The sequence below is a fragment of the Mytilus californianus genome, unplaced genomic scaffold (genome assembly GCF_021869535.1).
Source record: "Mytilus californianus isolate M0D057914Y unplaced genomic scaffold, xbMytCali1.0.p SCAF_47, whole genome shotgun sequence".
Taxonomy (NCBI): domain Eukaryota; kingdom Metazoa; phylum Mollusca; class Bivalvia; order Mytilida; family Mytilidae; genus Mytilus; species Mytilus californianus.
The window spans coordinates 472,347-496,987 of NW_026262698.1; the positions used below are offsets into that span (position 1 = coordinate 472,347).

Below are 24,641 nucleotides of genomic sequence, written 5' to 3' on the forward strand. Positions count from 1 at the left end.
ATCTGAATAAAGTTTCAAAACATCCGAGGAAAACTATTCGTTATATAAAAAACATGATTTACCATTAAAATCATTAATAAATAAATACCATAATTTAAGATCTAATCTTGCTTCAGAATTTAACTTAATTCTATAATGTGGAGATGTATGACCTATAGTCAAATCAAATAATCTGCGCAAAAAAGCTCTACCTGGAACAATGACCCCGCAGGCAAAATTCAAAAGGCCCAATAATGAATGTAACTCTCTTAGAGTTACACTATGTTTACATTTGTATTTACTGAGCAATAGTGAAATCTTTTGAATTTTTTCCTCAGGTAAACGAGCAACCATCTGTACGAAATTAATTTCAATTCCATATATTACAAGACAGGTTGTTGGAAGTTGTGTTTTTTTTCCATTTCATGGACAAAGAAAAAATCATCAAGCAAGTGAGATACCTTATGAATGTGAAATTTCTCATTTAAAATTCATTGAAGAGCCGTGGAAAAAGCTTCAAATAACTGAATGGACGAGGATGCCTCCATTGGTAGGGATGCATCATAATAAAATTAACTATCCCACTGAAACCATAATAAATGATGATCTCTTTCTGAAATCGAATTAAGCGGAATGCGTCCTTAATGTCACTTTTATCCATTAGACACCGTGAACCATACACCTGGACTAATTCTATAACTGTCTCAATATTTTGGGATTGCACTGCTGAAAATTCTGGAGAAATACCTGAATTATCTGAATTTCCTTTAGGGTGGGAAAATCATGAATTGATCTAAACGAATTCGGCTCTTTTTTTGGAACTAACCCTAAAGGGTAACAAACAAAATTAGGGAAAGCTGCATTTTTGAAGGGACCTTTAATAAATACGCCCCATCTTTAATTCTTTTTCAATTTTTGCCTGTACAACAACTGGATTTTCTCTGGCGCTATAAAGATTTCGAGGAAAATTTAAATCAGATCTTGAAAAAGAAGAATTTATTGAAAACCCATGTATAAAACCATTTATCAATTTCTCTTTCAACTGTTGATTGTAACCCGATAAATATTTGTTCATGAACTTTTAACAGAGAAGGAAGGTTTGGCAGAGGTTGCTCGTTTAACTTGACCCTCTGTACAAGTGAGAGTACAATGGTTATTGCTACAATGGACACACTGGTGTTTGAGTTTACAGGGTTTTTTTTATGTACATTCCCCTGTCTTATAGAAGACCCAACAATGGCCCATGGGGAACTGAAATTGTTGTTGGACCATTCTTGGAAATGTATTTTTAGAGGTTTTCATAAAAGAGCTCATATCTGCAGACGTGGAACTGTTTGACCGTTCAGTCAGAGATACAGACCTCCATAACTCGTCATTTATGGTATCCCATCTCAAATTTAGAATTTTTCTAACCCTTCTAAATTTCTCATCATATGTTTTAGCTGCTCAAAACCTCAAAGATTTACATAAACCACGAATAGTATAATCATAATTTATCAAGGACAAAGCAGAATTCAAAAACTTTCCTAAATAAATGGACATAAATATGTCAAAAACATTCATCCACTGATGAATTGATTAAAGCTCTCTTTTGATTTTCCTATTTGAAATAGTGATATTAAAATTTTTCAAACAAAGGTGAAGAATCTTCCTCAATATTAGACGGCAGCAAAAAAGCAAAGTTCACATAATTATCTGCCCAAACATCATCTTTTAACTTACAACTAACATGAAAATCTAATGGTATAGAATGTTTTAACATATGACATGTATGGGGAGTGTCTACATAGCAGAGCTTGCGTGGAACTGCTCACCAGCTATTACATGCGGATCCGATGATAAGAGTGGCTGAAGTATTGCTAATGATGAGTCGTGGTCATCACTGTTATCATGTTGTACAGTTTCCAACGGTGGTATACTTGTATTAACCGGAATCTGCATAGACTGTGCTGTGCTTGCATGATCAGTTCGTAAAGAAGGATTCAGTATGGTTGAAATCTCGCTGGTCGGCAACACGTTATTGTCCTTTACTAGTTTAATGCCGGAACTGTGAAACTTTGCAAATAATGCTTCAGCAATGTCATTTGCGGATGGACTGACTTGAAAATTATTGTTTGAAGAAACCATAGCAATATTGTCCGACAAATCAGCTCGTTGTGGTTGTTTCCTAGTACTCCTTCGTGTCTTTGCCATTGGTTTATTTAATGTCAGCAAAGCAGTAGTCTCCACATCAAAAACATCCCCAATTGCCGCCTCAGTCAAATTTATGGAAGCAGCTTTCCTTTTTGTTCTTTGCTTTGGCATTTTGACTGGAATAATTAAATCAAAGTACTGAAGTACTGAACATCGGATGACCACAAGTTCTTGAGGATGGTCAAAAGCACTTGTCTCAGAAAAAAACAACATATCTCTTTACCTAAAACTGAGGTTAATGTACAGAGATATATTTTTTTCTGAGACAAGTTCGTGCGTGGATGATGAATAAATGACAGGAAATTCAACTTCACCGTAATAACTATTATATTGTAGTGATACAAATCAGTATACACTGAGTTGTTATTTATATTATATTAAAATAACAGTTACATATATATATGATTTGAATCCATTTGTATATCATTCTATTCTACTATTCTAAAAATAGTGCAATGCAAGTGCATGGTGGACACTTTTCTGTAAAAATTCGATTTTTCTAAGATTGGATACGAGTAGGCATTCATATTTTCCCGCAAAATCAATTACAGAGTTACCGGTCCTTGACGGTATTTTCACAAAACGTTCTTTGAGATATTCTTCCGCATGCTTTAACACAATTTTTCGGTACTTGTGCATTGATATTATCAATGATTTTTTACTTATATATATATATCTAACTACAAAACATTTTCATATTATTAATTTATGTTGTAAACAAAAATATTTTTATCAGTATTCATTGAAGAGATGTATTTATATCAAACGATAAGGAATGTTATTTTGCACTCGTTTATGTGCGCGTATTTATCATGTTTATAGATCGGTTACAAACCCAAAACTAATTTACATAATGGAAATCTAGGCGATAGCAATACATCGGGATGACCTCAAGGTCATCGCGATGTAAAAAAGTATATACTATTTTAATTGTTAGTACAATATTTTTCTTAATGTGACCAATTGAGGGAAATAATGATCCAATAAATATTAGGCATATTTGTAAGCCTATACATGTATAAATGAATACACAGATTTAACCAATATTGAATTAAACATGTTAAAACAAAAATTAAATATACTGATAAATTAACTCTAGAACTACAACCATTTTATGTATAGAAAACATGTAAATTTAAATTTTGCAAACAATTTACCCTATTGTGACACAACCATATAGGGTAATAAACCATCAAGTATGTTCCTCTGCTTGAACCAAAGTCAATACACATGAATGTACATGACAAATGATTAAATAGTTAATCCACATGTAACATAACATGTAACTGAACCATGTAATAATATAAGACATTAGTAATGTCAACAATTCTTGTGTCACAACCATAATAACCAAACAAGATAGAGGAAACATATAAAAAATTAAGTAGTAATGGAGTACCATATTTTTGGTATATAACCGTAATATTTGTCAAGTTACCACATGATAAGAACCTCCATATCAAATTTTTATATAGTAGATAATTGCATCAATATCAACATAAAAATGAAAAAAAAATATTTAATTTCTAGCTGGACTTACTACAGCTGCACGAACACTCTTTGCATATTTGTCCAGGCCTGTAGCATTTAAATGCACCTGGTCATTTGATAACAGTGCTCGAGTGTTTTTCCAAACCCCCCTGTGCTGCCAGTAGCTAATATTCGTAACGTTGATATATTCGTAGCTCTTTGTTTATCTCTATAACCTTGTTATTATAATTGTCTCCCATCCCCCGGAGTATCTTGGGAGGAACTGACCTATAATCACGTGATGAACATGATTGCATTTGATGATGTAATCGGCAAAAACTATTATATCTCTCGCTAATCTAGCGGTATTTGATTCATCGGATAAATCATTGCCGCCGATTTGAAGAAAAACACAATGAGGCTTATAATCATCATTTAATTTGATAAATTCTTGCCTTTGAACGCATTTTGGACCCGGACGAAGCGTACTTCCACCCAAACCAAATCATCGTATCGCTTTATTTGTTTCATGTGTACTTGCAAAATTACTTCCCTTTAACAAAAGTTCGGGAAAAGTAACTTCCCCTGAATATTAACAGTAAACTTCCGGGCTCGTAAATGTGAAAGTGGTGAAAATAGTCAAAATCTTTTTATTATATGCTTGAGATGGACTAAAAATGTTACGACCAATACCAATTTGATAAATAGAAACAACGTCTGCCATCGGACTGCGAGAAAGGCACGTTTTTCATAAGAATAGATGGGGAATCTAGGTAGGTCAATTTTATTGTTTATTTATAGCACGCAAGATGGCGTCGAGTTAGTTGCCTTTTTGTTTCTTAGTGTGGATAGTAAAATAGGGGTTGTCTCGGAGTTGATAAAATCACTCGAAACTAGGTGAGACATGCGCAGTAGTGATAGATATGTAGTATAAATATAGAAAATTGAATTTTTTAATCAACAAAAGAAAATTCAAAAAAATATCTGTATCATATACCCAAGAGCCTGTGGCCATTCTGTTAAATTTTTTTGTTGTTATTGCAAAAGGTCATGCCTGCCTGTTTATTTCTTTTACCTTGATTGATCGATTGTTGGTTGCGTAACGTCCAGTGGCATATATGTCATGCATGTTCAGGACAATTTATTCCCTTGATGTTAAAAAAATATTTTGAGATGTACTGCTTTGACTTTGTCATCAATTAATACAAATATTTCATAACGGTTGTTTATTTATTTTGCCGTTAATAAATTGTTCTGTGTACGTCATGTTCAAATTTGTATTTAATGTTTTTGCGTCTTTTTTTAAACTGTTTGAAATTAACAGAAAAAAGGAATTGAATCTTAAAATAAATAACTTATTCACATATCATTTCTATGTACCTGTATTAAATGTGGTTCTAAATATCTTAAGTCTCGCAACCTTTCACGACTCTTGTAGATTTGAAACTTGACATATTGCATAGACACATGTCTAGTCTAAATATAAAGATATTGTATCGAACTTCAGATAATTCGTTTTTGAATTGCTGTCTCATTAACTTACCCCCTTTCCCTTTCATTCATACTTGAAAGAATTTTCAGTATTTCTTAACAACGATAGATGTATACAATCATCTTTAATTTTAAGTTAACTGTCGAGATTGCTGATTTTTAGCATAGAGCCTCTATAAAGACTTCGTTTTGTTTTAAGTGCTCTAAGATTAGTGTTTTCTTTAAATTCTTCCCCATCCTGTCTAAAAAGCTGTTGTCTGATATGATTTTTTGCAATAATAGTTTATCAACCTGTATGAAAAAGGAAGATGTTGCATTTCATGCTTATATTCGTACATGTACTAAACTATTCGGTGACTATTTTATAGATTGTTGATCTTTCCTTGGTTCTTTAAAAAACACAACTGCATAAGAGACAAGTGCTGCTACTTCAAACAAAACTATACTTAGAAGGTATGTCAGATTTTCTCGAAAGACAAGCATTGTGTAGGGGTTATTAAAGAAATAGCTAATACGTGTGATAACAGTCACAAATGTTTCCAACAACGTTTTAACTGAATGTATGTGGGTTTTATCTCTGATGAAACAAAAAAGGTGGTTCCGATGGTTGGAACACCAACCTTACCCCTTCAAGTCATTTGAAATACCTGGACTCATATCAAGTTAACAAATGCGCAATGCTTGATCATTTTCTGACAGTTACTAGAAGTAAAATGATTAATTCAAGGCATACGGAATCAGGGTGCCTACATTTCGTCATGTAGACTTCATTTTGCGGTCTAAATATATTTAAGTTTCTGTCGTTGAGTCGAGATATTGACAATAATATTCAACATCTCCGTGTTCTGTCTATTGTTCTTCGATTTACGATAGCCATTTAAATTTCGAATTGTTATTTGCATAAACTTACTCAAGGCTTTCCCTTATATAACTGGACATTCGTATGTTTTTTTACTGTATTTAATATATTTTCTGCAAACATGTCGTCTTCAGTTGGAATTTCGCTTGTTGATTTTTCAGATGCATTCCGAATAAGTTGTAGTAGATGAAATAATAAATTTCAAAATTATTATTTGCATTAACAAGGATCAGAAAACACCATTTGCGTCACTAAAACGTTTCAGAGATCATAATATTCCAGCTTGGGAAACGTTTAAATGCGTTTTCTTATGATATATCACTTGAATTGAACTCATATTAAGTAGAGGTTAAATTACATAATTGTCTTTACAAACAACGTTATATTGTTGGGTCGTCCAAGTTCTCCACGAAACCTCTTTCTAAATTATTAACGTTTAAAGTTATCAATTTCATCAGAAATCAGGAACGCCTACATGTGGAGTACATATCTCCCAGTTGCTACGATATTCTATTCCAGAGCTTGCATTTCCTATAATTTCCTTTATAGAGATTTGAGGCTCACAAGGAAGCTATTAAGGTAATAGTTTCAAGTGGTGAGTTGAAATCATTCCTTCGCAAAATTTACGAGTTGATAGTTATGGAATATATGTCTGACTGATGACGACGGGTATGTTCAAATTGTAGTATTCATATTCCGTCCTCTTTTCCTCAAATGTGACTACCGAATTGGACTTATCGCCGGGTTTGTACTTACATGAGTAACACGATGGGATAAACATGTGGAGCAGGATCTGCTTACCCTTTTGGATCACCCGTTTTTAGTGGGGTTCTTGACGCCTAGTCTTTAGTTTTCTATGTTGTATTTTGTATGATATTGTTTGTCTTTTGGTCTTTTCGTTTTTGCCATCAGTTTATTTTCGAATATTTGAATATTTCTTTGGTATCTGTCGCTTGTCTTTTATGTTGCCATTATTCTGCTTAAGAATTATGAGCTTTAAAAGTGTTATTGTATCAAAGGTTAGACCAACAAACAACAGTTTCAATATAGACTCTTGTATGAAAAACAAATGGTGACCTTTGAGCAAAATACAATTTTACAACTGTTATACTTTAAGGTAATAAGGCACATATCTTGCGGTGATTCGAAAAATATCGGACATCAAATTTCAACAAAATGCAAATTAATGGCTTATAACCAACAAACAAAAACTGAAGGATCGCATTAATAATATGAAAAATTAATAATATGAAAAACTAATTCAATATGAGGAATGAAATATTGCATGAAAATAACCATTTATACATTCACTTTAGGAAATTACTTAAAACTCATTATATTGTTAGTGTGTATATTTTTGCAATTGCGTGGCATTTCATGAAGTAAATTTTAACAAAAAGTCAAATAAAATACTGTTTACACTGGGGGTAAACAGCCATGTTTTTGTAGACTGAAAGAAACAAACGACATTTATCAAAACTAGATTTAATATCTTACATTTACAATACCGTAATTTTATTAGCTGTACATACAATTAAAAGAAGATTGATCATATACATAATAAAGTCAATATGAATTCAAATCTTTTACGGAATGTTCTTGTCGTCGTAGCTTCCAGATATCACAAATGTACGGAAATGGCATTTGAATACTCAGAAAATAATATGTGTATTAGTGATATTGATTTTAAAGTACAGTTAATAACTATTTATAAAGAATAATTTTTCGCACAGATGATTGTCCCCTTCTTCGTATTGGAAATATTAACCGTACTTTATTTCATCTATTTGATTGTTTATGTGTATACAATATATTCAAAACTGTCATGATTTATGTTTAAATAAACAGTTTTCCTTCACATTTTGCGAAGCCTCGACAGAAGCTAAAAGTTCAAGATTTATTATTCTATGGAAATGAGAAGCCCACATCGATGAGGTGTAAAAAACGAAACTTTTTTTTGGATATCTGAGTCTCTATGGTGTATGAGGTGCGAATGTAATAGGGTTGATGTTTCGTTGATGTTGACTCAACTTCTCTTTGATTTCTAATCCTTCTGAATAAAAAATGTTTCTGCAAAAATGAGAACTTGCATAAATGGTGGTCACATAAAATATTCAAAAGGTTGAAACAAGGACTGACGATGTAGTTCTAACAGTCATTAAACATCACATTACAATTCATATAAATCCCATTATCATTGCAAACTACATTTACAATGAACTGATAATATCTGAGATAATGATATATACAATAATAAACAGTTCATAGCTATGCATAACCAATATCAGAAATGAAATAATCTTTTATGTCACCAGCTAGAAGTCCTTCAGTTTTCTTATGCAAATTCCAACACCATACCATTTCGCCAGTAATTATATCTGGCTTCTTGTGAAGAATGGCATTAAAATGAGTTTTATTCATATTTTCGGTCTCTCTAAAGTGTCCATGCTCTCTTCCTTTTTTGTCCAGACCAATCTTAAAAAGTGTTGTCTTTTTATGAACAAACTGACCTAAAATATATAATAAAAAAAAATTGTTAAACACGCCACATACTATTCAACCGTCTTCAATAGTTCTGTGTGGATTCTGAATAATTATTAAATGGACGAAAAGATGAAAGTGTTGCTGAATGCATCCAGTCATGTCAAATCATTATATGAATGCTCCCCCATAAGTGTAAAACTAGCTGGTCATTCGTGTCCGCTAGACATTATAAACAACGTTTTTGTAATGATTGTTTAGTTGAGCAATAAATCCAAATGGAATTTGATTATCAATTCCTATGTAATATTGACGGAAAGTTTCCCTGCACGATAAATAAGACTGATAACAACTCGTTCATAAATCCGTAGGTTGCCTTTTGCATGACATGAGCAGGAATGGTGTCATTTTTTCCACTTTGCATTCGACATACAGTTATTTAAACCACCAAACAAAAGCTCAATTTTCATAATGGGTGACTGTTGCAGATATAAGTATTAATATTTTGTAATTATATCTAATATTGTTCTTTACAGCACCAATCTTCTAGCATTTAATGAAAAATGTCAAGAACTCTCAAAACAGTTCCCTTTTTGATCGTGTTTTAATGTCAGTCTAATTGAAATGCATATCCATTGTTCATGTTTTGTGTGCAATCCTTGTCACTAAAGCTTGGACACAGGGTGTGTATTTTAATCAGTTTGCCATAATGGTTTAAAAAATTGCAAAGGTGCACCAATAAATATGCTCCTAGAAAATGCTTCATACAAAAATCATATTTTTATTAGGCTTTGGTTCATATCCAATTATGCCCAAAAAAAATCATTTAACAAACATTTTAGATCGAAATATGTCAACTTCTGTTCAAGGGTAAACTGTTATCCCCTTTGCGTTTATGTTATAGCATCATATTAATATGTCCATTAAATAAACAATATTAAGATCATTTCGATGACTTTTGTTTATATCTGTGATGTCATCATTAAATGGCTCTCGTCATTTACAATACAATTTGATATTTAGATCTATTTTTCAGATTTTTTCAGGGGTTTATTGAAAAAGGGAGACTATTTCAACTGAAAATAACAAAATTAACAACAGAATCGAAGACAGAAAGAAATTTATGATTATATTCAGATGGAGATTTGAATAATATTAAGAATGATGTAAAGTGGTCTTCGTAATATTCAGTATTAAGATACTTTTTTCTGAATTTACACCATTTGCATATTCATACCGGTTCCAAAATGGCTTTAAATCGTGTCATTCTGTTATTATAATAATCTTCGACATCAAATTCAACCAATAAATGACATTTTGACAGTCTTACTGACAGTTTATAAAATGTTTGATGTCATTGGGCAATCAGGAAATCATTAATGTTTAGTTTTCCAATGCCAATGATTTAAAACGCATTTGTGTTAGATACATAATATTTATGTTTATCAATAAAATTGAGAATGGAAATGGGGAATATATCAAAGAGACAACAACCCGACCAAAGAGCAGACAACAGCCGAAGGCCACCAATGGGTCTTCAACGCAGCGAGAAAATCCCGCACCCGGAGGTGGTCCTCAGCTGTCCCCTAAATAAAATTGTGTACTAGTTCAGTGAACGTCACACTAAACTAAAACAAATAAATGAACTAAAATTAAAAAGACATACAAAGGCCAGAGGCTCCTGACTTGGGACAGGCGCAAAATGCGGCGGGGTTAAACGTTACTTCTGCTTAACTGTAACTGGAATCTGATAAAAGTAACCTTACCTAAAATACCTCCGGCCATATCTGATATTCCTTTTTCATTGTCGATGTACATGTTCAGGTAATTAACATCACGATCAGTACCTTCTTTCATTAGTCTACGAATTTCAATAATGATGTCATTTCCAAAATCTATGTATACAGTTCTATCTTGAAGTGCATTTCTATTCACGTGTATTTTTATTCCTTCCATTTCAAAGATGCTTTCGTCATTCCAGGATAGTGCAGCCCCATTAAATATAATGTCATCTGGTTTAATGTCAATGCGTGCGGCAGGAGCCAATATAACTAGTTCTCCAACATATGTTTTAAACTCTCCTTGTTTATTTTTCACTGTTGATCCAATAATACCAGCATTAATAGTTATACCTGTTTTAAGAAATACATATAAAAGTAATAATGATCTGAAAAATATAACCCGAAGATGTCAAACTGGCAGTGAAGATAAGAATCGGACTTAACTGTATCTGAGGTATCTTTTATTTCTAGTTCATTGCGATTGGTGCAAATGTAATCAACAAACGTTGAACTATTCAGTGAAAGGACCTCATCTATACAGCGGAACGTTAATTACAGAAGATTCTTTTTATTTTTATTGACAAGTTCCTGTAAATAAATATAAGCAAAAATTAGGATGAAAGAGGAACACAGTTTATTTCCACAGGAATGCCGATTGTCAGTGGAGAATACGTGAACCAAAACATCAAGCATTTTTATGATACCAATTTCAGAACAGTAGAATAGTCATCTGATTCAGACTTTCTAAAAGGAGGTTGATTTACAGTTAATACGCTGAAGCCTGGTTAAAACTGCTAATACAATAGATGCAAATAATTTAGTTAAATGTTTCGTGGAGCATTGGCATATTCAGCAATATAATGTTTAAGGACATGTCATTATGTAATTTGGGTATCGAACAGATCTTCAGAAGATCCAGTTCTTTATCTGTGTTTGAAATTCAAAAGAACATAGAACAGACCTAAGACACTTTAAAATATCATTTTAATAAGTGATTGTGGGCTTTTTGGATCTTTGAAGATACATTTAGTACGAGTATTTTTTGTTCAGATTCAAATCAACGACCTTTCAACTTACGAATCTAAATATTTATGCTGATAAAAGATACATACGATTACGATGAAATAATGTCGTGTTGAAAGATTAAATTTTGGTACAACAAATTGCCTCCATTATATTCGATTTTCCCCCTCCAAAAATGAGTTCCCATTTGGAAAATAATAAACACTGAAGAAACCCTTTTGTCGGAATTTAAGGTTTTTAATTGTACATTTTCTAGTACAATGTACTAGTATCTATTAAATTATCAAATGGCAATGCATACCTGCGATTGGATCTTTCAACATTCGGATAACATCTCCGTCACGTGCATCGACATCAAAGCATATCGGGAATTCAATACCATTTATCCTAAGCATAAAATGTGGATCTCCTCCCCCTGAAAATGAAGTTTAAGATTAAGGAGCAACATCAAGAATCTAAAGAAAATAGTATAAAGATTAATTTCAACATCCCAGAACAAAAGTCAAAATTATCTAACAGACGTATAATTTAGAACGCCTGAAACTAGAAAATCATTGAACCTGAATCTCAAATCTTATCACATCCTTTTGTGGTTATACATTCATTTCAAACAAAACTATGATAATCAATTAATTTAAGTTGAGTCAGTTGAATTCTAATAATAATTCCTGTCTCTTCCGATATTACAGTTATAATTTTTAAAGTACAGCTTTTATCATTTATAATAAAAATCTAGTATCAATTAGTTGACAATAAGTTCCAGAAAGTTTCACAAAACACCATACGCAGGTTCCGTCTACGTAAGACTCGTGACACCAACGACGTTCAAATCAGAACAGTTGTAAGGCTAAATCAATGTGAAGGGCATCATTGAAAACCAAAAGTCCAACTGTTGTGTCAAAAATGGCTAACGCCATCTATATCTGGGGTAAAGAAAACCTAGTATTTCTCATGAATTTACACTTTACGGATAGTTTATCAATAAAACCATCATAACTTCATAACATTATTCATGCAGAATGTAATATTCCAAGTAACAACGTTCAGAGTAGAATAAAATATATTTTCATCGTGAAAAGTTTGTATCTAGGACCACAATAAAGTCTACCATGCATTTCTCAACAATTAATATCGTCTGTGATACATGTATTTCTTAAAGGTTCCTATGATGATAAAAAACGCTTTGCGCATTTGCAACAATGATGGCAGCTAGCGGTATTGAAATACACTTTGATCACAAAACTATCTTGCAAACAGATTTTCCAAAAGAGTGTTTACATAAAACGATGAACGATCCAGAGACGCCTTACCTGTTTTCCGCAATAATAATTTCTGCTTTCATATCTGCACAAATTTGGGTTGAAATATCGTTCGCCAAGCATTATATTAACTTCCGCTTATGAATGAAGTTGCAATCAAGAATTGGTTGTTTACATATATTTTATATGTGATTTTATGTCACCCATGTGTTTTATTTTAAGTCATGCCAGGTATAGTCGGCGGATGGCGGAAAATAAAATTTCAAAATATTATCTTATACTTTTCAGGTTGATTCCACAGCCACTTGTTGATTGGACATTGATCCTGTTGTTTTATTTTTGGTTAACAGGTTTAAATTCGGGCGGGGTATTGTATTACAGTTACCCCCTTTAAACTCAAATCCTTGATTTGGTCCTAGTTAATTTCTTTTCTGTTCATTGAAATTTCATGTTCGACTAATGATAAACGTTCAATAACTATTTTAAAAGGTTTTTACATGCATTTGATATTTTGTGTCGTAGGGTTGCTGTCTCTTGACTTATACTCCACATTTCCTTTATTCATCTCAAATCAATATAATTAAATTTGCGTTGATACATGCTCCTTTGGACAAAATCGAGTCCTAACCACCACTCAAATATGACAAAAAATACTCTATCTACAAAAAATCAAATACTGGACTACATACTAAATAGACGAAAGTGCTTGATTTTTTTTCGAAGCTATATTTTATATCCCCATAATTTATAAAAAAAAAAGACTGTGATTGTTGTTGAACGTTTTTTAAAAGCAGAACATGTGATAAAACTGATGGAAAATTATTGACCCAATAGAAAAAAAGGCGAAAGGCAAAAGAGTCAATAAAAACAAGTTGATTTTAGTTTTATCGAACTGGTCATGTGATTTCATGAGAAACTTCTATGACAGCAGACGAACAAAATTTTGAGAATTAACGTAGACAACCTTTTGGAACAAGGTCCGTAGAGCTACTTAATATAAAGATATGAAGATGTGTTATGTTTGCCAACGAGATGACTCTCTACCAGAGACCAAATGACATAGAAGTTAACTACTAAAGGTCACCATAAGGCCTTCAGCAAGGAGCAATACACATACCGCATAGTAAGCTATCAATTGCATATGTACGTGTTACTGGACAGATAGTTATTGTATCCACGTCAAACTGAAATTGCTCTGTCTGTCTCAAAACCATGCAAAAATAACAGGACTTTCCGTTTGGAATTTTTCTTGGAGTTTGGTATTTTTGTTCTTTTACTTATTAAATATACAAAGAAAAGGGTATTGATATATGTACTCAACATAAAAAGAATTTTCTATCACACAAGTCAAAATCCAGAATTACTACAAAACAATAACACAATATATCTTTTCAATTCAACTGAAGATTACAAATATATTTTCTGACCAGAAAATATTTGCCCCCCCCCCTCCTTTACCAATCTTTCTATAAAATTTGTAAGAATTGTAAATATTCCCTCTAGTTAAATTGTACAAACCTCCTCCTCCTCGACTACCGCCTCCACCTCCGCCACCACCTCCTACTTTTTTTCGTCTAATACTAGAGGTCCTACTTCCTGACGAAGAACTGGATTGTGTCTGACTAGATGTCCTACTTCCTGATATAAGAATTGCTTGTTTCGGAGCATCACTATTGTCAGCAAGGGCAACTGTGTAGAAAAAAAATTGTAAATGTTAAGAATAAGTTATAGACGTTTTCAAAATGTCTTTGATCGAAATAATTTAGAAACACTTTTTAAGTTCTCCCTTGCATATTATGATCAGTATAAATGTCGTAACAACCAAAAATTTTATTCAAAAACGTCAGACGCAATTGTTTCCCCTTCCAATGGGTTTTATTAGATTGCTCTGCGTTGTTTAGTTTGTTCAGCATGGCGTAGTTATACCTTATCTTACCTCCTATAAATTTCTAGGAATATCATTGGTTAAAAGCAAACACGTGGAAACAGTGTATATTCAATATTAGGTAAGTGGGCGTGTTCTATTTTAAATACATAATCAGTGGATGTGGTTTATTTTAAATACACGGAAAGGGGTAGAGTTTCGTTCCTTTATAAAAACAAGCGGTGTTGTTCTTAAATTCACATACAATGTAAACATACATAATTACAATTTGTTCATGCTTTTAGACAAAAGCATCTCTTAGAGACGCTGACTTTTTCACTGAAATAATTGAATGTACTGTTTAATGTAGTGTTAAAATTTACAACTACGTCTATATTCCCAAAATTAAGATAGTCAGTAAGATAAATTTATTTAGTTACACAGTTTGTTTTAGTGACCTAATGCGATATATACTGGGTCAGTTAATTCTATATGGGGCTCGATCTTCGCTCGCTCTCGCCCCATATGGACTTTACTGACCCCGCTCGCTCTAGCCCCAAATAGAATTTACTGACCCCGTATATGTCGTTTTATGTCACTAGCTCACTGTGTAACTAATAATAATAGTATGAATAAAACAATACGTCAAAACGTCTTATACGTGAAACAACTAAAAGATGAAATCAACAAATCATATTGACACAATAGATGAATATATGAATATGGATATTTGATATCACAGTACTCTTACTAAATAGCAGTACTTGTTTGAAATTTCTATTGATACGCATACTATTTACGAAACACAGTCATGCGTGTTATTTTCTTTATTTATTGATCCATTGACATTTCAAATGATGTTTTATCATTACACTGGAAACAATCCTACAAGTTGGTGAAAAGACATAATAAACAGAATTAAATTTAAGGGGTTTGGAAGTTTTTGCATGTAACGAAAACAAATTTAGAAAATGCTAGTCACGACTGTTACATTTATTTTAAACTTATTTACGGGGCAATTTGTAGTTTGGCATAATGATGTAAACACTGAATACAGCATGTTAATCACTTGATGTCTCTTTTATGTGTTGTCATGTTCTAATTGGTGTATGATTCTCAATTCTTTTATTTTCAAATCAAGGTTCACATGTTAAATAAAGAGCGCATGATACGCCCGTCGCTTTTTCAAAAAATAAAGTTCCATTACGCCTCAATGTCATATCAGAAATGTATAAAAAACTAAATGGATGTTATTTTGATAGATATAAACCAGTCATCAAAGTTTCATGAAAACTGGTCAAAGCACTTTTGAGTTATTGTCCGAAAACTGCAAAATCACCCTTTTTTAATGAATAAAACCCCATTACTCGGAAACGTAAAATTTAAAATTCATAAAAATCAAAAGGGAGCTCACATCAATATATATAAACAATTCACCAAAGTTTCTTGCAAATTGGTGAAAGAGTTTTTGAGTAATTGTCCGAAAACTGGAAAATCCCCCCTTTTTAATGAATAAAACCCCATAACTCGGAAACGTTATATCTAAAATTTATAAAAAAACGAAAGGGAGCTCACGTCAATAGATATAAACAATTCATAAAAGTTTCATGCAAATTGGTTAAAGCGTTTTTGAGTTATTGTTAGACATGTTGACGACGGACGGACGGACGGACGGACAATGGTATACCATAATACGTCCCATAAACGGGCGTATAAAAACATTGATTTTTACAATGTTCCCTTTTTCTGTAATGATTCTCAACACCCACTGGTTTGGAGTGGAGTGCATGTGCCACGTCGTACAAATAAACGAGCCTTATGGCATAGAATTTATATTTATATATTGCCAATGAGAAAACTGTCCACCAGAGCCCAAATGACGTAGGAGTAACTCTTTATATCCAATGTTAAAGTAAACCAAACTGTATAAAGGTTAAATATAGAAATAAGGTTCAACATACGTCCTGCATCTTCATTTTCTTCAAAAGTTCCAAGATCTCGTTCATCTGGTTTTGTAACAACCATAGAGGTCAAAGGTGTGACAAACTTGTACTGAAACAGTAAACAGTTCAAAAGACATTAAGAATAAAAGAGAGACGAAAGATACCAAGGGAATATTCAAACTCATAAATTGAAAACAAACTGACAATGTCATTTCAAAAAAGGAAAAAGGACAAAAGGGCAAGAAACAGTACACGAAACACAATATACTAGGCGATTATGGATTTCAGTTAGTTGTCATATTTATATATCATTATTGTTTGTGACAGTTTTTCTTTTCCTATCATAGTTTCAATGGCTGAAAACTCAATAAAATAGGTTAAATTGTCATGCAAGAGCAATAATTCCTATCAGGTGTCGATTGTCGATTCCGTCATATTGATTTATTTGTAGATGTTATTTTATTGATCATTTTTGCTCACAGGCTTTTCCGATCTACTATGATTTCTTCAAAAAACACAAAAATAAATAAAAACCGTCAATGAATGACAATAACGTCTATATGGAGTCGTCTGAAGATTTCGATGACGTGACTTCTTTATAAATCGTGTCTTACAGATCAAATTTTGCTGCCTACAGTTTATCTCAATTTGTTAAAGTTTTCCAGAAAAACCAAAAAATAAAAAAAAAAATCGTATTATAAATTGGTAAAACTCGTCAATTTAGAATTATAGTTACTTCTATAAGAAGTCGACTGATGATTTCGGCTATAGCAATGCACGTGTATTTCTTGTTCTTCTGATAATTTTAGCTGATTATATATACTCTATTTTTGGCCAAAAGTGCAAACGGATAAACTTACGTCGGTAATTTGTGTTTATTTGTGTCTGTCCCAAGTCAGGAGCTTAAAATTCAGTAGTTGTCTTTTGTTGCTTGCTATCATGTGTGATTTTTGCTTATTTTTCGGTCATAAATCAGGCTGTTGGTTTTTCGTTGGAATTGTTTCACATTTTGTCATATCGAGCTTTCTAATAGCTGTCTTTACAGTATGTGTTTTGTTCCTTGTTGAAGGCCGTATGATGACCCATAGTTGCTTAAATGCACGTCATTTTGACTTCGGTGGATAGATTCATTGGCAATCATACACAGTCTTCTTATTTTATACAAAAAATTGGTGAAACTTTACCATGAAAGGGCAGACACCATTAGTACTATAAGGAGTTAAGTGAGGACTTTTACCTAATGAATTATTTGATTAGCTTGTCTAAGTGATCATTTTTGCTATTCAAGTATTCTCTCAACCTACCATGCCTATTATAGTTTTCAAAATAATAAATTAACACGTCAAAATAGAATAAAATCATCATTTAAGGGATGCTGCAATAATTGCTTTCATAAATAAATTGGAAATTTCAAAATATTGATCTATTTTGAGACCTTGTCTTGATGGGAAATTTAGTTGATAACATTTTCTCTCTATCTTTAATGGTTTTCAAGACAATAGCCAAAAACCTTTGCTGAAAATGGAATTTTATGAGCTTTAAATGCTTGCAAAACATATATTTACTATTAAGTGATTCTTTTAATTAAGGATTGCATAACCTTTTTGTTCTTTACTTCATTCCAGTGTTAAATTTTAAGGTTCCAACATGTGTCAATATAAAACTATTTTTAGTATGAGGAAAATTCAAATCACCTTTTTTATATCTTATTTCCTAGTTTTCGCCGAGTTATTAAATGCACTCAAGAACTTACCTTCAATGACATTTCTAAAGCCCTGTCGTTTAATGTTTTCTTTTTTATCTCATCGTTTTCACCAATGGCTTTTTCTAGAAGTTGTTTGATTGTTAAATATGCCCATATTCTTTCGGTGATTTTCTCAAGGTCACCAACTTTTGTCAGTTCTGGAACACGACTCTGAATATCCGATTCGAGTTCTAGTTCCACTTGTCCATCCACACCATTGCCAGTAACTATAAGATTCAGCACTTGTACGTTGCCGTCTGATAATTTTCCAGCAATGACGATTTCTTTTCCGTTAAAAAACGTATCAAAGTTCATTTTTGTTGCATTTACAGTGACATCTGCATTTTTGTCTAGATATTTAAAAGAAACATTTTGTAAAGCTGACGACGAAATTTCATTGTAAAAGCCTTTTATCTGTAACGAAGCGTCAGAATCTTCAAAAATCTTCCTAGCAACGCCTTTATTTTTTACTGCAACCTTTTTTACAAATTCGTAATCTGCGTCGTTCCCAAAGGCAAGACTGAAAACAGGCAATCCTTTTATATTTTTCCTGTCGATATTCTTAAGAATATTATCTCTATTTTGTTCACCCTTTGATGCTTGTCCATCAGTAAGAAAAACAAGTATTTTCATACGATTTCCTGTAGATCCGTCACTTGGGATAGTATTCAGGAACTCTATTCCTTTTAACATTGCAGTGTTAATGTCCGTCCCTAAAAAGGAAAATCATCGGTTGGAGTATAATTGTTTTTCATTCATACACGATTCAAAAATGTGTAAACTTAAAAATCAAAGTAGATTTTTTTGCTAAATGCGTTTTTCGACGGACAATTACAAACCCATCCCGTACAATTCAAGAAATGAAATTTACAACATACAAATCATTCAAATTAATAGAACCAAAAAGAAAAGAAAACTATATCGGCTTCAATCTGGGATCAAACTATTGGGAAAAACACCATTTTCTGTAGTATTGTGTTTAAAGTACAGTCGACACTCGATATTTCAAAATGGATCGGATTGACAGAATGATTTAAGACAACCGGATTTTGAAATATCAAGAGTCATGAGACTGCAAATCTCTCAATTAGGACGGACATTTTTTATAACAGGAATTTGGGAAAACGAAGGTCGACTGTTTTTTTTTTTCATATTAATTTAATCTGCTTTAGACCTTCTATAGCACCGGAGTTACCCCTGGATTTTTGGCGGTGTTCGCGTAGCTCAGTCTTAAGTTCTCTTTGTACTGTTTTGTAGAATCTTATTGGTCTTTTCGTCCTTTTTTTTTCTTTTAAGCCATAGAGGAATTTTTTTTTTAACTTTTGATTGTCTCTTTGGTATTTTCAGTCTCTTTTTTCCAGAATGACTAACTTCTGGTTTATCTAAATTTAAAAACAATTCTCCAAATAGTAACTGTCATCGATCCAATTTAGACGCCATCGTCAAACTGTAATTTTGTATAGACGACCTTATTTTTGTTTAATCTGACCCGAAAAAAAGCTTGCCAAACTTAAAATGATAAGAGTGTCATTTGTCTCAAATTGTATGTGTCGAAGAAGCTTCAAGCGAACATTTCATCTTATCTGTTTATTAAGCTTGGTCTATGCTTTAAACGTCCTAAGACAATTCAAAAAGCACGAATGTGTTTTACTATGGTGGATAGTTGTCTCATTGGCAATCATATCTCATCTCCTTATTTTTATATTTAAAATATTTGTGACTGTTAAACCCTTGAAAATGACGTCAATGCTATACATTAAACAGGTTTGGGTGTACGTCAATGAGACACCTACCCTAGACTTACAACAAAAAGTGCATGTGGTCTCCAACTCTAGACAATATGTCTATACAATATTTCAAACCCTCCTTTTGAAAGAGATATATATTCCTTGATTTAAAATGACTTACAAAATTTCATAACAGCAAATTTCAATCAAACAATAGCCGTATTTTTATGCCAGTACCGAAGTAATGGCTACTGGCTGTCGATACCTTCGGAGACTAGTAGTCCACCAGCAATGCAATGGTTCACTCTTCAGTAAATGTCAAAGTATTTGTTCTTTATGTCATACTTACATCCATTCGCGTCCATGTTTTTTGCGTAATCACGTGCTTTTTGTTTGTTCTCTGTGTTAGCTGACAATAATGTCTTCTGCCATAAATTTGCACGTGTACTGAACTCCATGATGTTAAATTTATCACCTTCGTGTAGGTCCTGCAAAATGCTATCCATGGCATCTCTTTGTTGTTGGATTTTAGTGCCAGACATGGATGAACTTACATCTAAGATAAATAAAACGTCTTTTGGTATAGGATCCATTCCTTCTGGTGCGAAAAAGTGAACAAAGTATCCGTCAACAACCTGTGAAAATATGATTTCCAAATAAACGTTTTGTAATACTTGTTGTAATTGTTTTAAATAGCCCATTTATATTTAATACACAGTGTTTAATTAATTTGCGAATATCAACATTAAGTCATAAAGCTAAACTTAAAATGTATTCAAATTGTTAACAATAGGAAGACTGGAATTGATTCAACAAAACAAAATAACACACAAATCAGGTTTTCGGATTGAAAAAAAGCAACAACAAAAAACAAGATAAACCTACATAACTAAATTTCAAAATAAACAGAATACTAAACTACAACACTGAAAAGCAACATTAACAGAATTTTGAATAAAACTCTTTATTGCAATTCATATTATTTTGCTCTTTGTCGCATGCTACTAGACTAAAGTAATCAAATTAATCGAAAAGTATATAGAGCATAACTATATAATAATCGAGGAGGTCATACATGAACATTATAACTGAAGTCCTATGTAACCTGGCCACTTTTCAAATACCATCGACAAAATACTGACACTATGGCAAGTAATGTTTTACTCAGTATAAGGTTTGATCATTTAAGTCTTACATAACATTATTGAATTAAATTAGAATATGTTTTACCATGACTTCACCAGCGTCAAATTTTCTCTGGACATCATACTCGACAACAAACAACCCAGATATTCCCTGGTCAGACATCTGTTTCTGATCATTTGCTGTCGGGGCATAATGAATAGTGGCTGACCTCTGTGTTGGTCGGTCAATGAAAGCCAAGGCGTTTTTTCCTTCTATGGAAGTCAAACAAGTGTATAGATTTAGTTTCAACATAACGATGCATTTATTGTAAGTGATGTAATCATTATTTACATCAAATATAGTGACAAAAAATAATATCTGAAATTATTACCTGATAAATAGACAATAACTGTTTAGTGTCTTTAAATATCAGCTGTATTTGTACGAGGCTAGGAAACAGGTGTAATGCGAGCTTCAGAGAGAGCAATTACTCCTGTTTCTAGCCGAGTACAAATACAGCTGATACTTAAAGACACTAAACAGTTATTGTCTTTATCCTGCAATTAATTTTGTACATTTTTCCCCATCTCAATCGTTGAATTTTCTTTTGAAAGAAATATGCATGACTTAAACGCGGACCGCAATGAGGACCCCAAATTGAACTGTGACGTAAACAGTATTTTGACAACCGTTCGCTCGCAACAGAAGCAGGATACCAGGAGACTATATACGTCTAGTATACGTATATCGCTTCGTGTTATCTGTATACCTGTATTAGTATAGTAGAAAGGTCGATTGCAGGATATTTATCCTGCAATTGGATGTCTTATCATGCATAAACAGTCCAACAGATATCGCTAGCCTGTATTTGTATACTATACAGATATCGCTTTAAACTTTAAAGCTCCGCCCACTGCCGGACTATTTTTGTGTACTGCTGTTGGTGAGTGTTGTATGAACTTTCGTGACCTCAGAATGTGTATTGCAATTGCATTCCAATGATGTATTGCTCCGTCTGTGAATGTTCCAGTCTCCGATCCACAACCCATTTGATTGACTCCATTTTCTACGGCGCCAATCTTCAAGTTCAAAACTTGAATGTGTAAATCACAAAATCAACCAATATAATCAGTGAATGTACGAACAGTTTGAAATTCTGAAGCGTAGGACAAATCAAACAATTTTGTCTTAAATCGGACAATGTTTTGTTATTTCTTTTTACTGCTGAAATTAGTTGTTATGTTATAATAAATAATTATTAATTTTGAGCGAGGTATTATTGTTGACCATGCGAGATTCTTTTCGGCGTAACCTCAAAGGATTTTAAATCGAAAAAAATGCAATAAATGTGAGTTTTTCTATCTTTCAAAGCAAAAACAATGTACAAAATTAATTGTAGGATAAAGACAATAACTGTTTAGTGTATTTAAATATCAGCTGTATTTGTACTCGGCTCGAAACAGGAGTAATAAATAGCTCGCTGAAGCTTGCATTACACCTGTTTCTTAGCCTCGTACAAATACAGCTGATATTTAAAGATTGTCTATATAACAAATTTTGGTATTCTATTTATACTGCAACTACATGTAGCAGTGTTTATTTCCTTAATATAGTAACAAAGCTATATTTTGTGCAATGTCAATTTCATCATGGATGACTTTTTCCACAATCAGGGGTTCATTTAGGGATGAAAATAAATTTGAAATTTACGCTACAATTTAAATAGCTATCAATGTATCAACTTAAGTTGCAGCATAAAAACAATATTAGGTCAATGTCAGAAAAATATAAACTTTTTTGTATTCGGCACAATACTGGGGAGGGGCTCGGTAAAACCTCGCCCTTCCACAGTTTCTCAACCTCATACAAAAAAGTTTATATTTTTCCGACATTGACCTAATATTGTATATATATCATTGGATGGCTGAATGATAAAGGCATACTTTCTTGTTGCTTCTGATGTTTCATGACGCTTCTGGAGTCGGTTTCACAAAAAAAAATACGATTAAGATTGATCGTAAGTCATGAACAACTCAGTATACTTACGATAAATCTTAGTCGTAAGTATTTTTGTGAAATTGACTCCTGGTCGCAAAAGATCAAACATAACTGCTAATTACAAAATTTATAAAAATGTGTTTGAATATTCTTTTAATACTGGCTAAATATGGCACTTGAAAATGATAGTGCTCCAGAGGTACAAAAGTGTCAATGCTATTTCTAATGTTTTCAAATGCCCCTGTCTATCTAAAAATACATGTTTAGAAGATTTCATAAGAAATAAATATAGACAATAAAACTACTTTAGCACGCTTTCTTTAACTGTAATTATTTTTTGTAATATAGCACAATATAGTCTAGTCTTATGCAACTAAAGGTAATAAAATGAGATGTTGGTATACGGCAATGAAAAAAAATATGATTTACAAAAATTAGTCTGCTGGAAAACCAACATATGATCATGAGGGTATTATTTTAGTTTCAATGTTTTTGTGTTTTAGTATTTTATCTCTTCCTTCTTGAAATCAAATCTCCATTCACACTATAATGTTTATCTTAGAGATAATATGATATGAGTTTAGTCACACCATATAATAATAAAGAGTTTTTTTCTTACACATGAGTTTCGCCAGTGGTTGTTGTTTTTATTTGTCTTTGCGCTTTCAGAAACTGATCATGATATTGATATTAGATGGTGATCTTTGTAAAAACGTTTCATTTATTTTCTTCAGAGATTTATATACACATGTGTATATATGTCTTTGTTTTCTTACCTGATCTCCAATTTTTAATTTGAAGACTATATATAATTGTACTTAACGCACTACGTATATAACTCTTAAAAATATGATGATCTGCAATATTCACTGTAAAATTCCTAAAACGTTTTCCCTTGCGCACTTTTATTTTAAATGTAATGATAATTTTCAGTTGAGATCTTAATATGCTTTACAATTCATATTTGAACTTTCCCGTAATTTTTAATTTTTGACTTTTAACGAATGAAAAATTTACCATTGGTTTCTGATATAATATCATTTCGTAACGGAGGCACTGAGACCTTGGTAATATCTCTTGACTCCTGAATGTATACGTCAATCTGGAAGTCCTCCACAATCTGACCTGGGTCTACATATATGATATGCTCGTATTCCTCATATACACGCTCTAATAATTCTTGGTAAGTAAGGTTAAATGTCACTTTACTCTCCGCTGCAATGTTTACATCAACACTAAAACGATTGGTATGTCTTGGTCTGCAATAAAATAAAATGCAAACAAATTAATTACGAATGATAATTTTTAATACCAATTACAAAACAAAATCAAATTTTAGCAGACTTCTTGGTCATTCATTTGCTTTCTGGTGTTTGACTATCATGTTTGTAGGGATGAACAAGTGTCCAAAAACGTGCTCCGACGATTAGATTAATTAAAAAAAACTCATGTTAATACCGTTCATTCAATGTAATGTAAAATGTAACTAATTTTGGCTGGAAATGTGTTTTGACAAAAATGAAATAATAATTGACAGAAAAATATATTGGTGATTCTTTAACAAATAGTGTACAACAGTAACCGATTCCTATCTACAATTTGTTTACTGGTAGCAGTGTACTCCTAGTAATAGATAATTGAAGTGAATAATGTTTTATATAACACAAACACAGAATGTAATCGCCAGATCAATGTTATTGGTTC

At 32.4% G+C, this 24,641-nt stretch overlaps 1 protein-coding gene across 7 annotated transcripts in view; it reads right to left on the reverse strand.

Annotated features, from left to right (window-relative positions):
* The window catches only part of LOC127700030 (inter-alpha-trypsin inhibitor heavy chain H3-like), a 147,191-nt gene that overhangs the window by 107,763 nt on the left and 14,787 nt on the right, over nt 1-24,641 (reverse strand). Inside the window, exons 4-12 of one of the 7 annotated variants that reach the window (XM_052203470.1) lie at nt 23,955-24,196; nt 21,045-21,211; nt 20,164-20,449; nt 18,097-18,800; nt 16,362-16,452; nt 14,055-14,225; nt 11,579-11,692; nt 10,240-10,605; nt 7,462-8,502 (exon numbers count right to left, since the gene is read on the reverse strand). The exons of 3 other annotated variants lie outside the window; for them this stretch is intronic. In XM_052203470.1, coding sequence (XP_052059430.1) covers nt 8,261-8,502; nt 10,240-10,605; nt 11,579-11,692; nt 14,055-14,225; nt 16,362-16,452; nt 18,097-18,800; nt 20,164-20,449; nt 21,045-21,211; nt 23,955-24,196 — 2,383 coding nt within the window. In that variant the 3' untranslated portion in view covers nt 7,462-8,260. Of the gene's footprint in view, nt 1-7,461; nt 8,503-10,239; nt 10,606-11,578; nt 11,693-14,054; nt 14,226-16,361; nt 16,453-18,096; nt 18,801-20,163; nt 20,450-21,044; nt 21,212-23,954; nt 24,197-24,641 lie in introns of those variants that run through there. 3 more of the 7 variants (XM_052203471.1, XM_052203473.1, XM_052203472.1) reach the window with 3 other exon arrangements.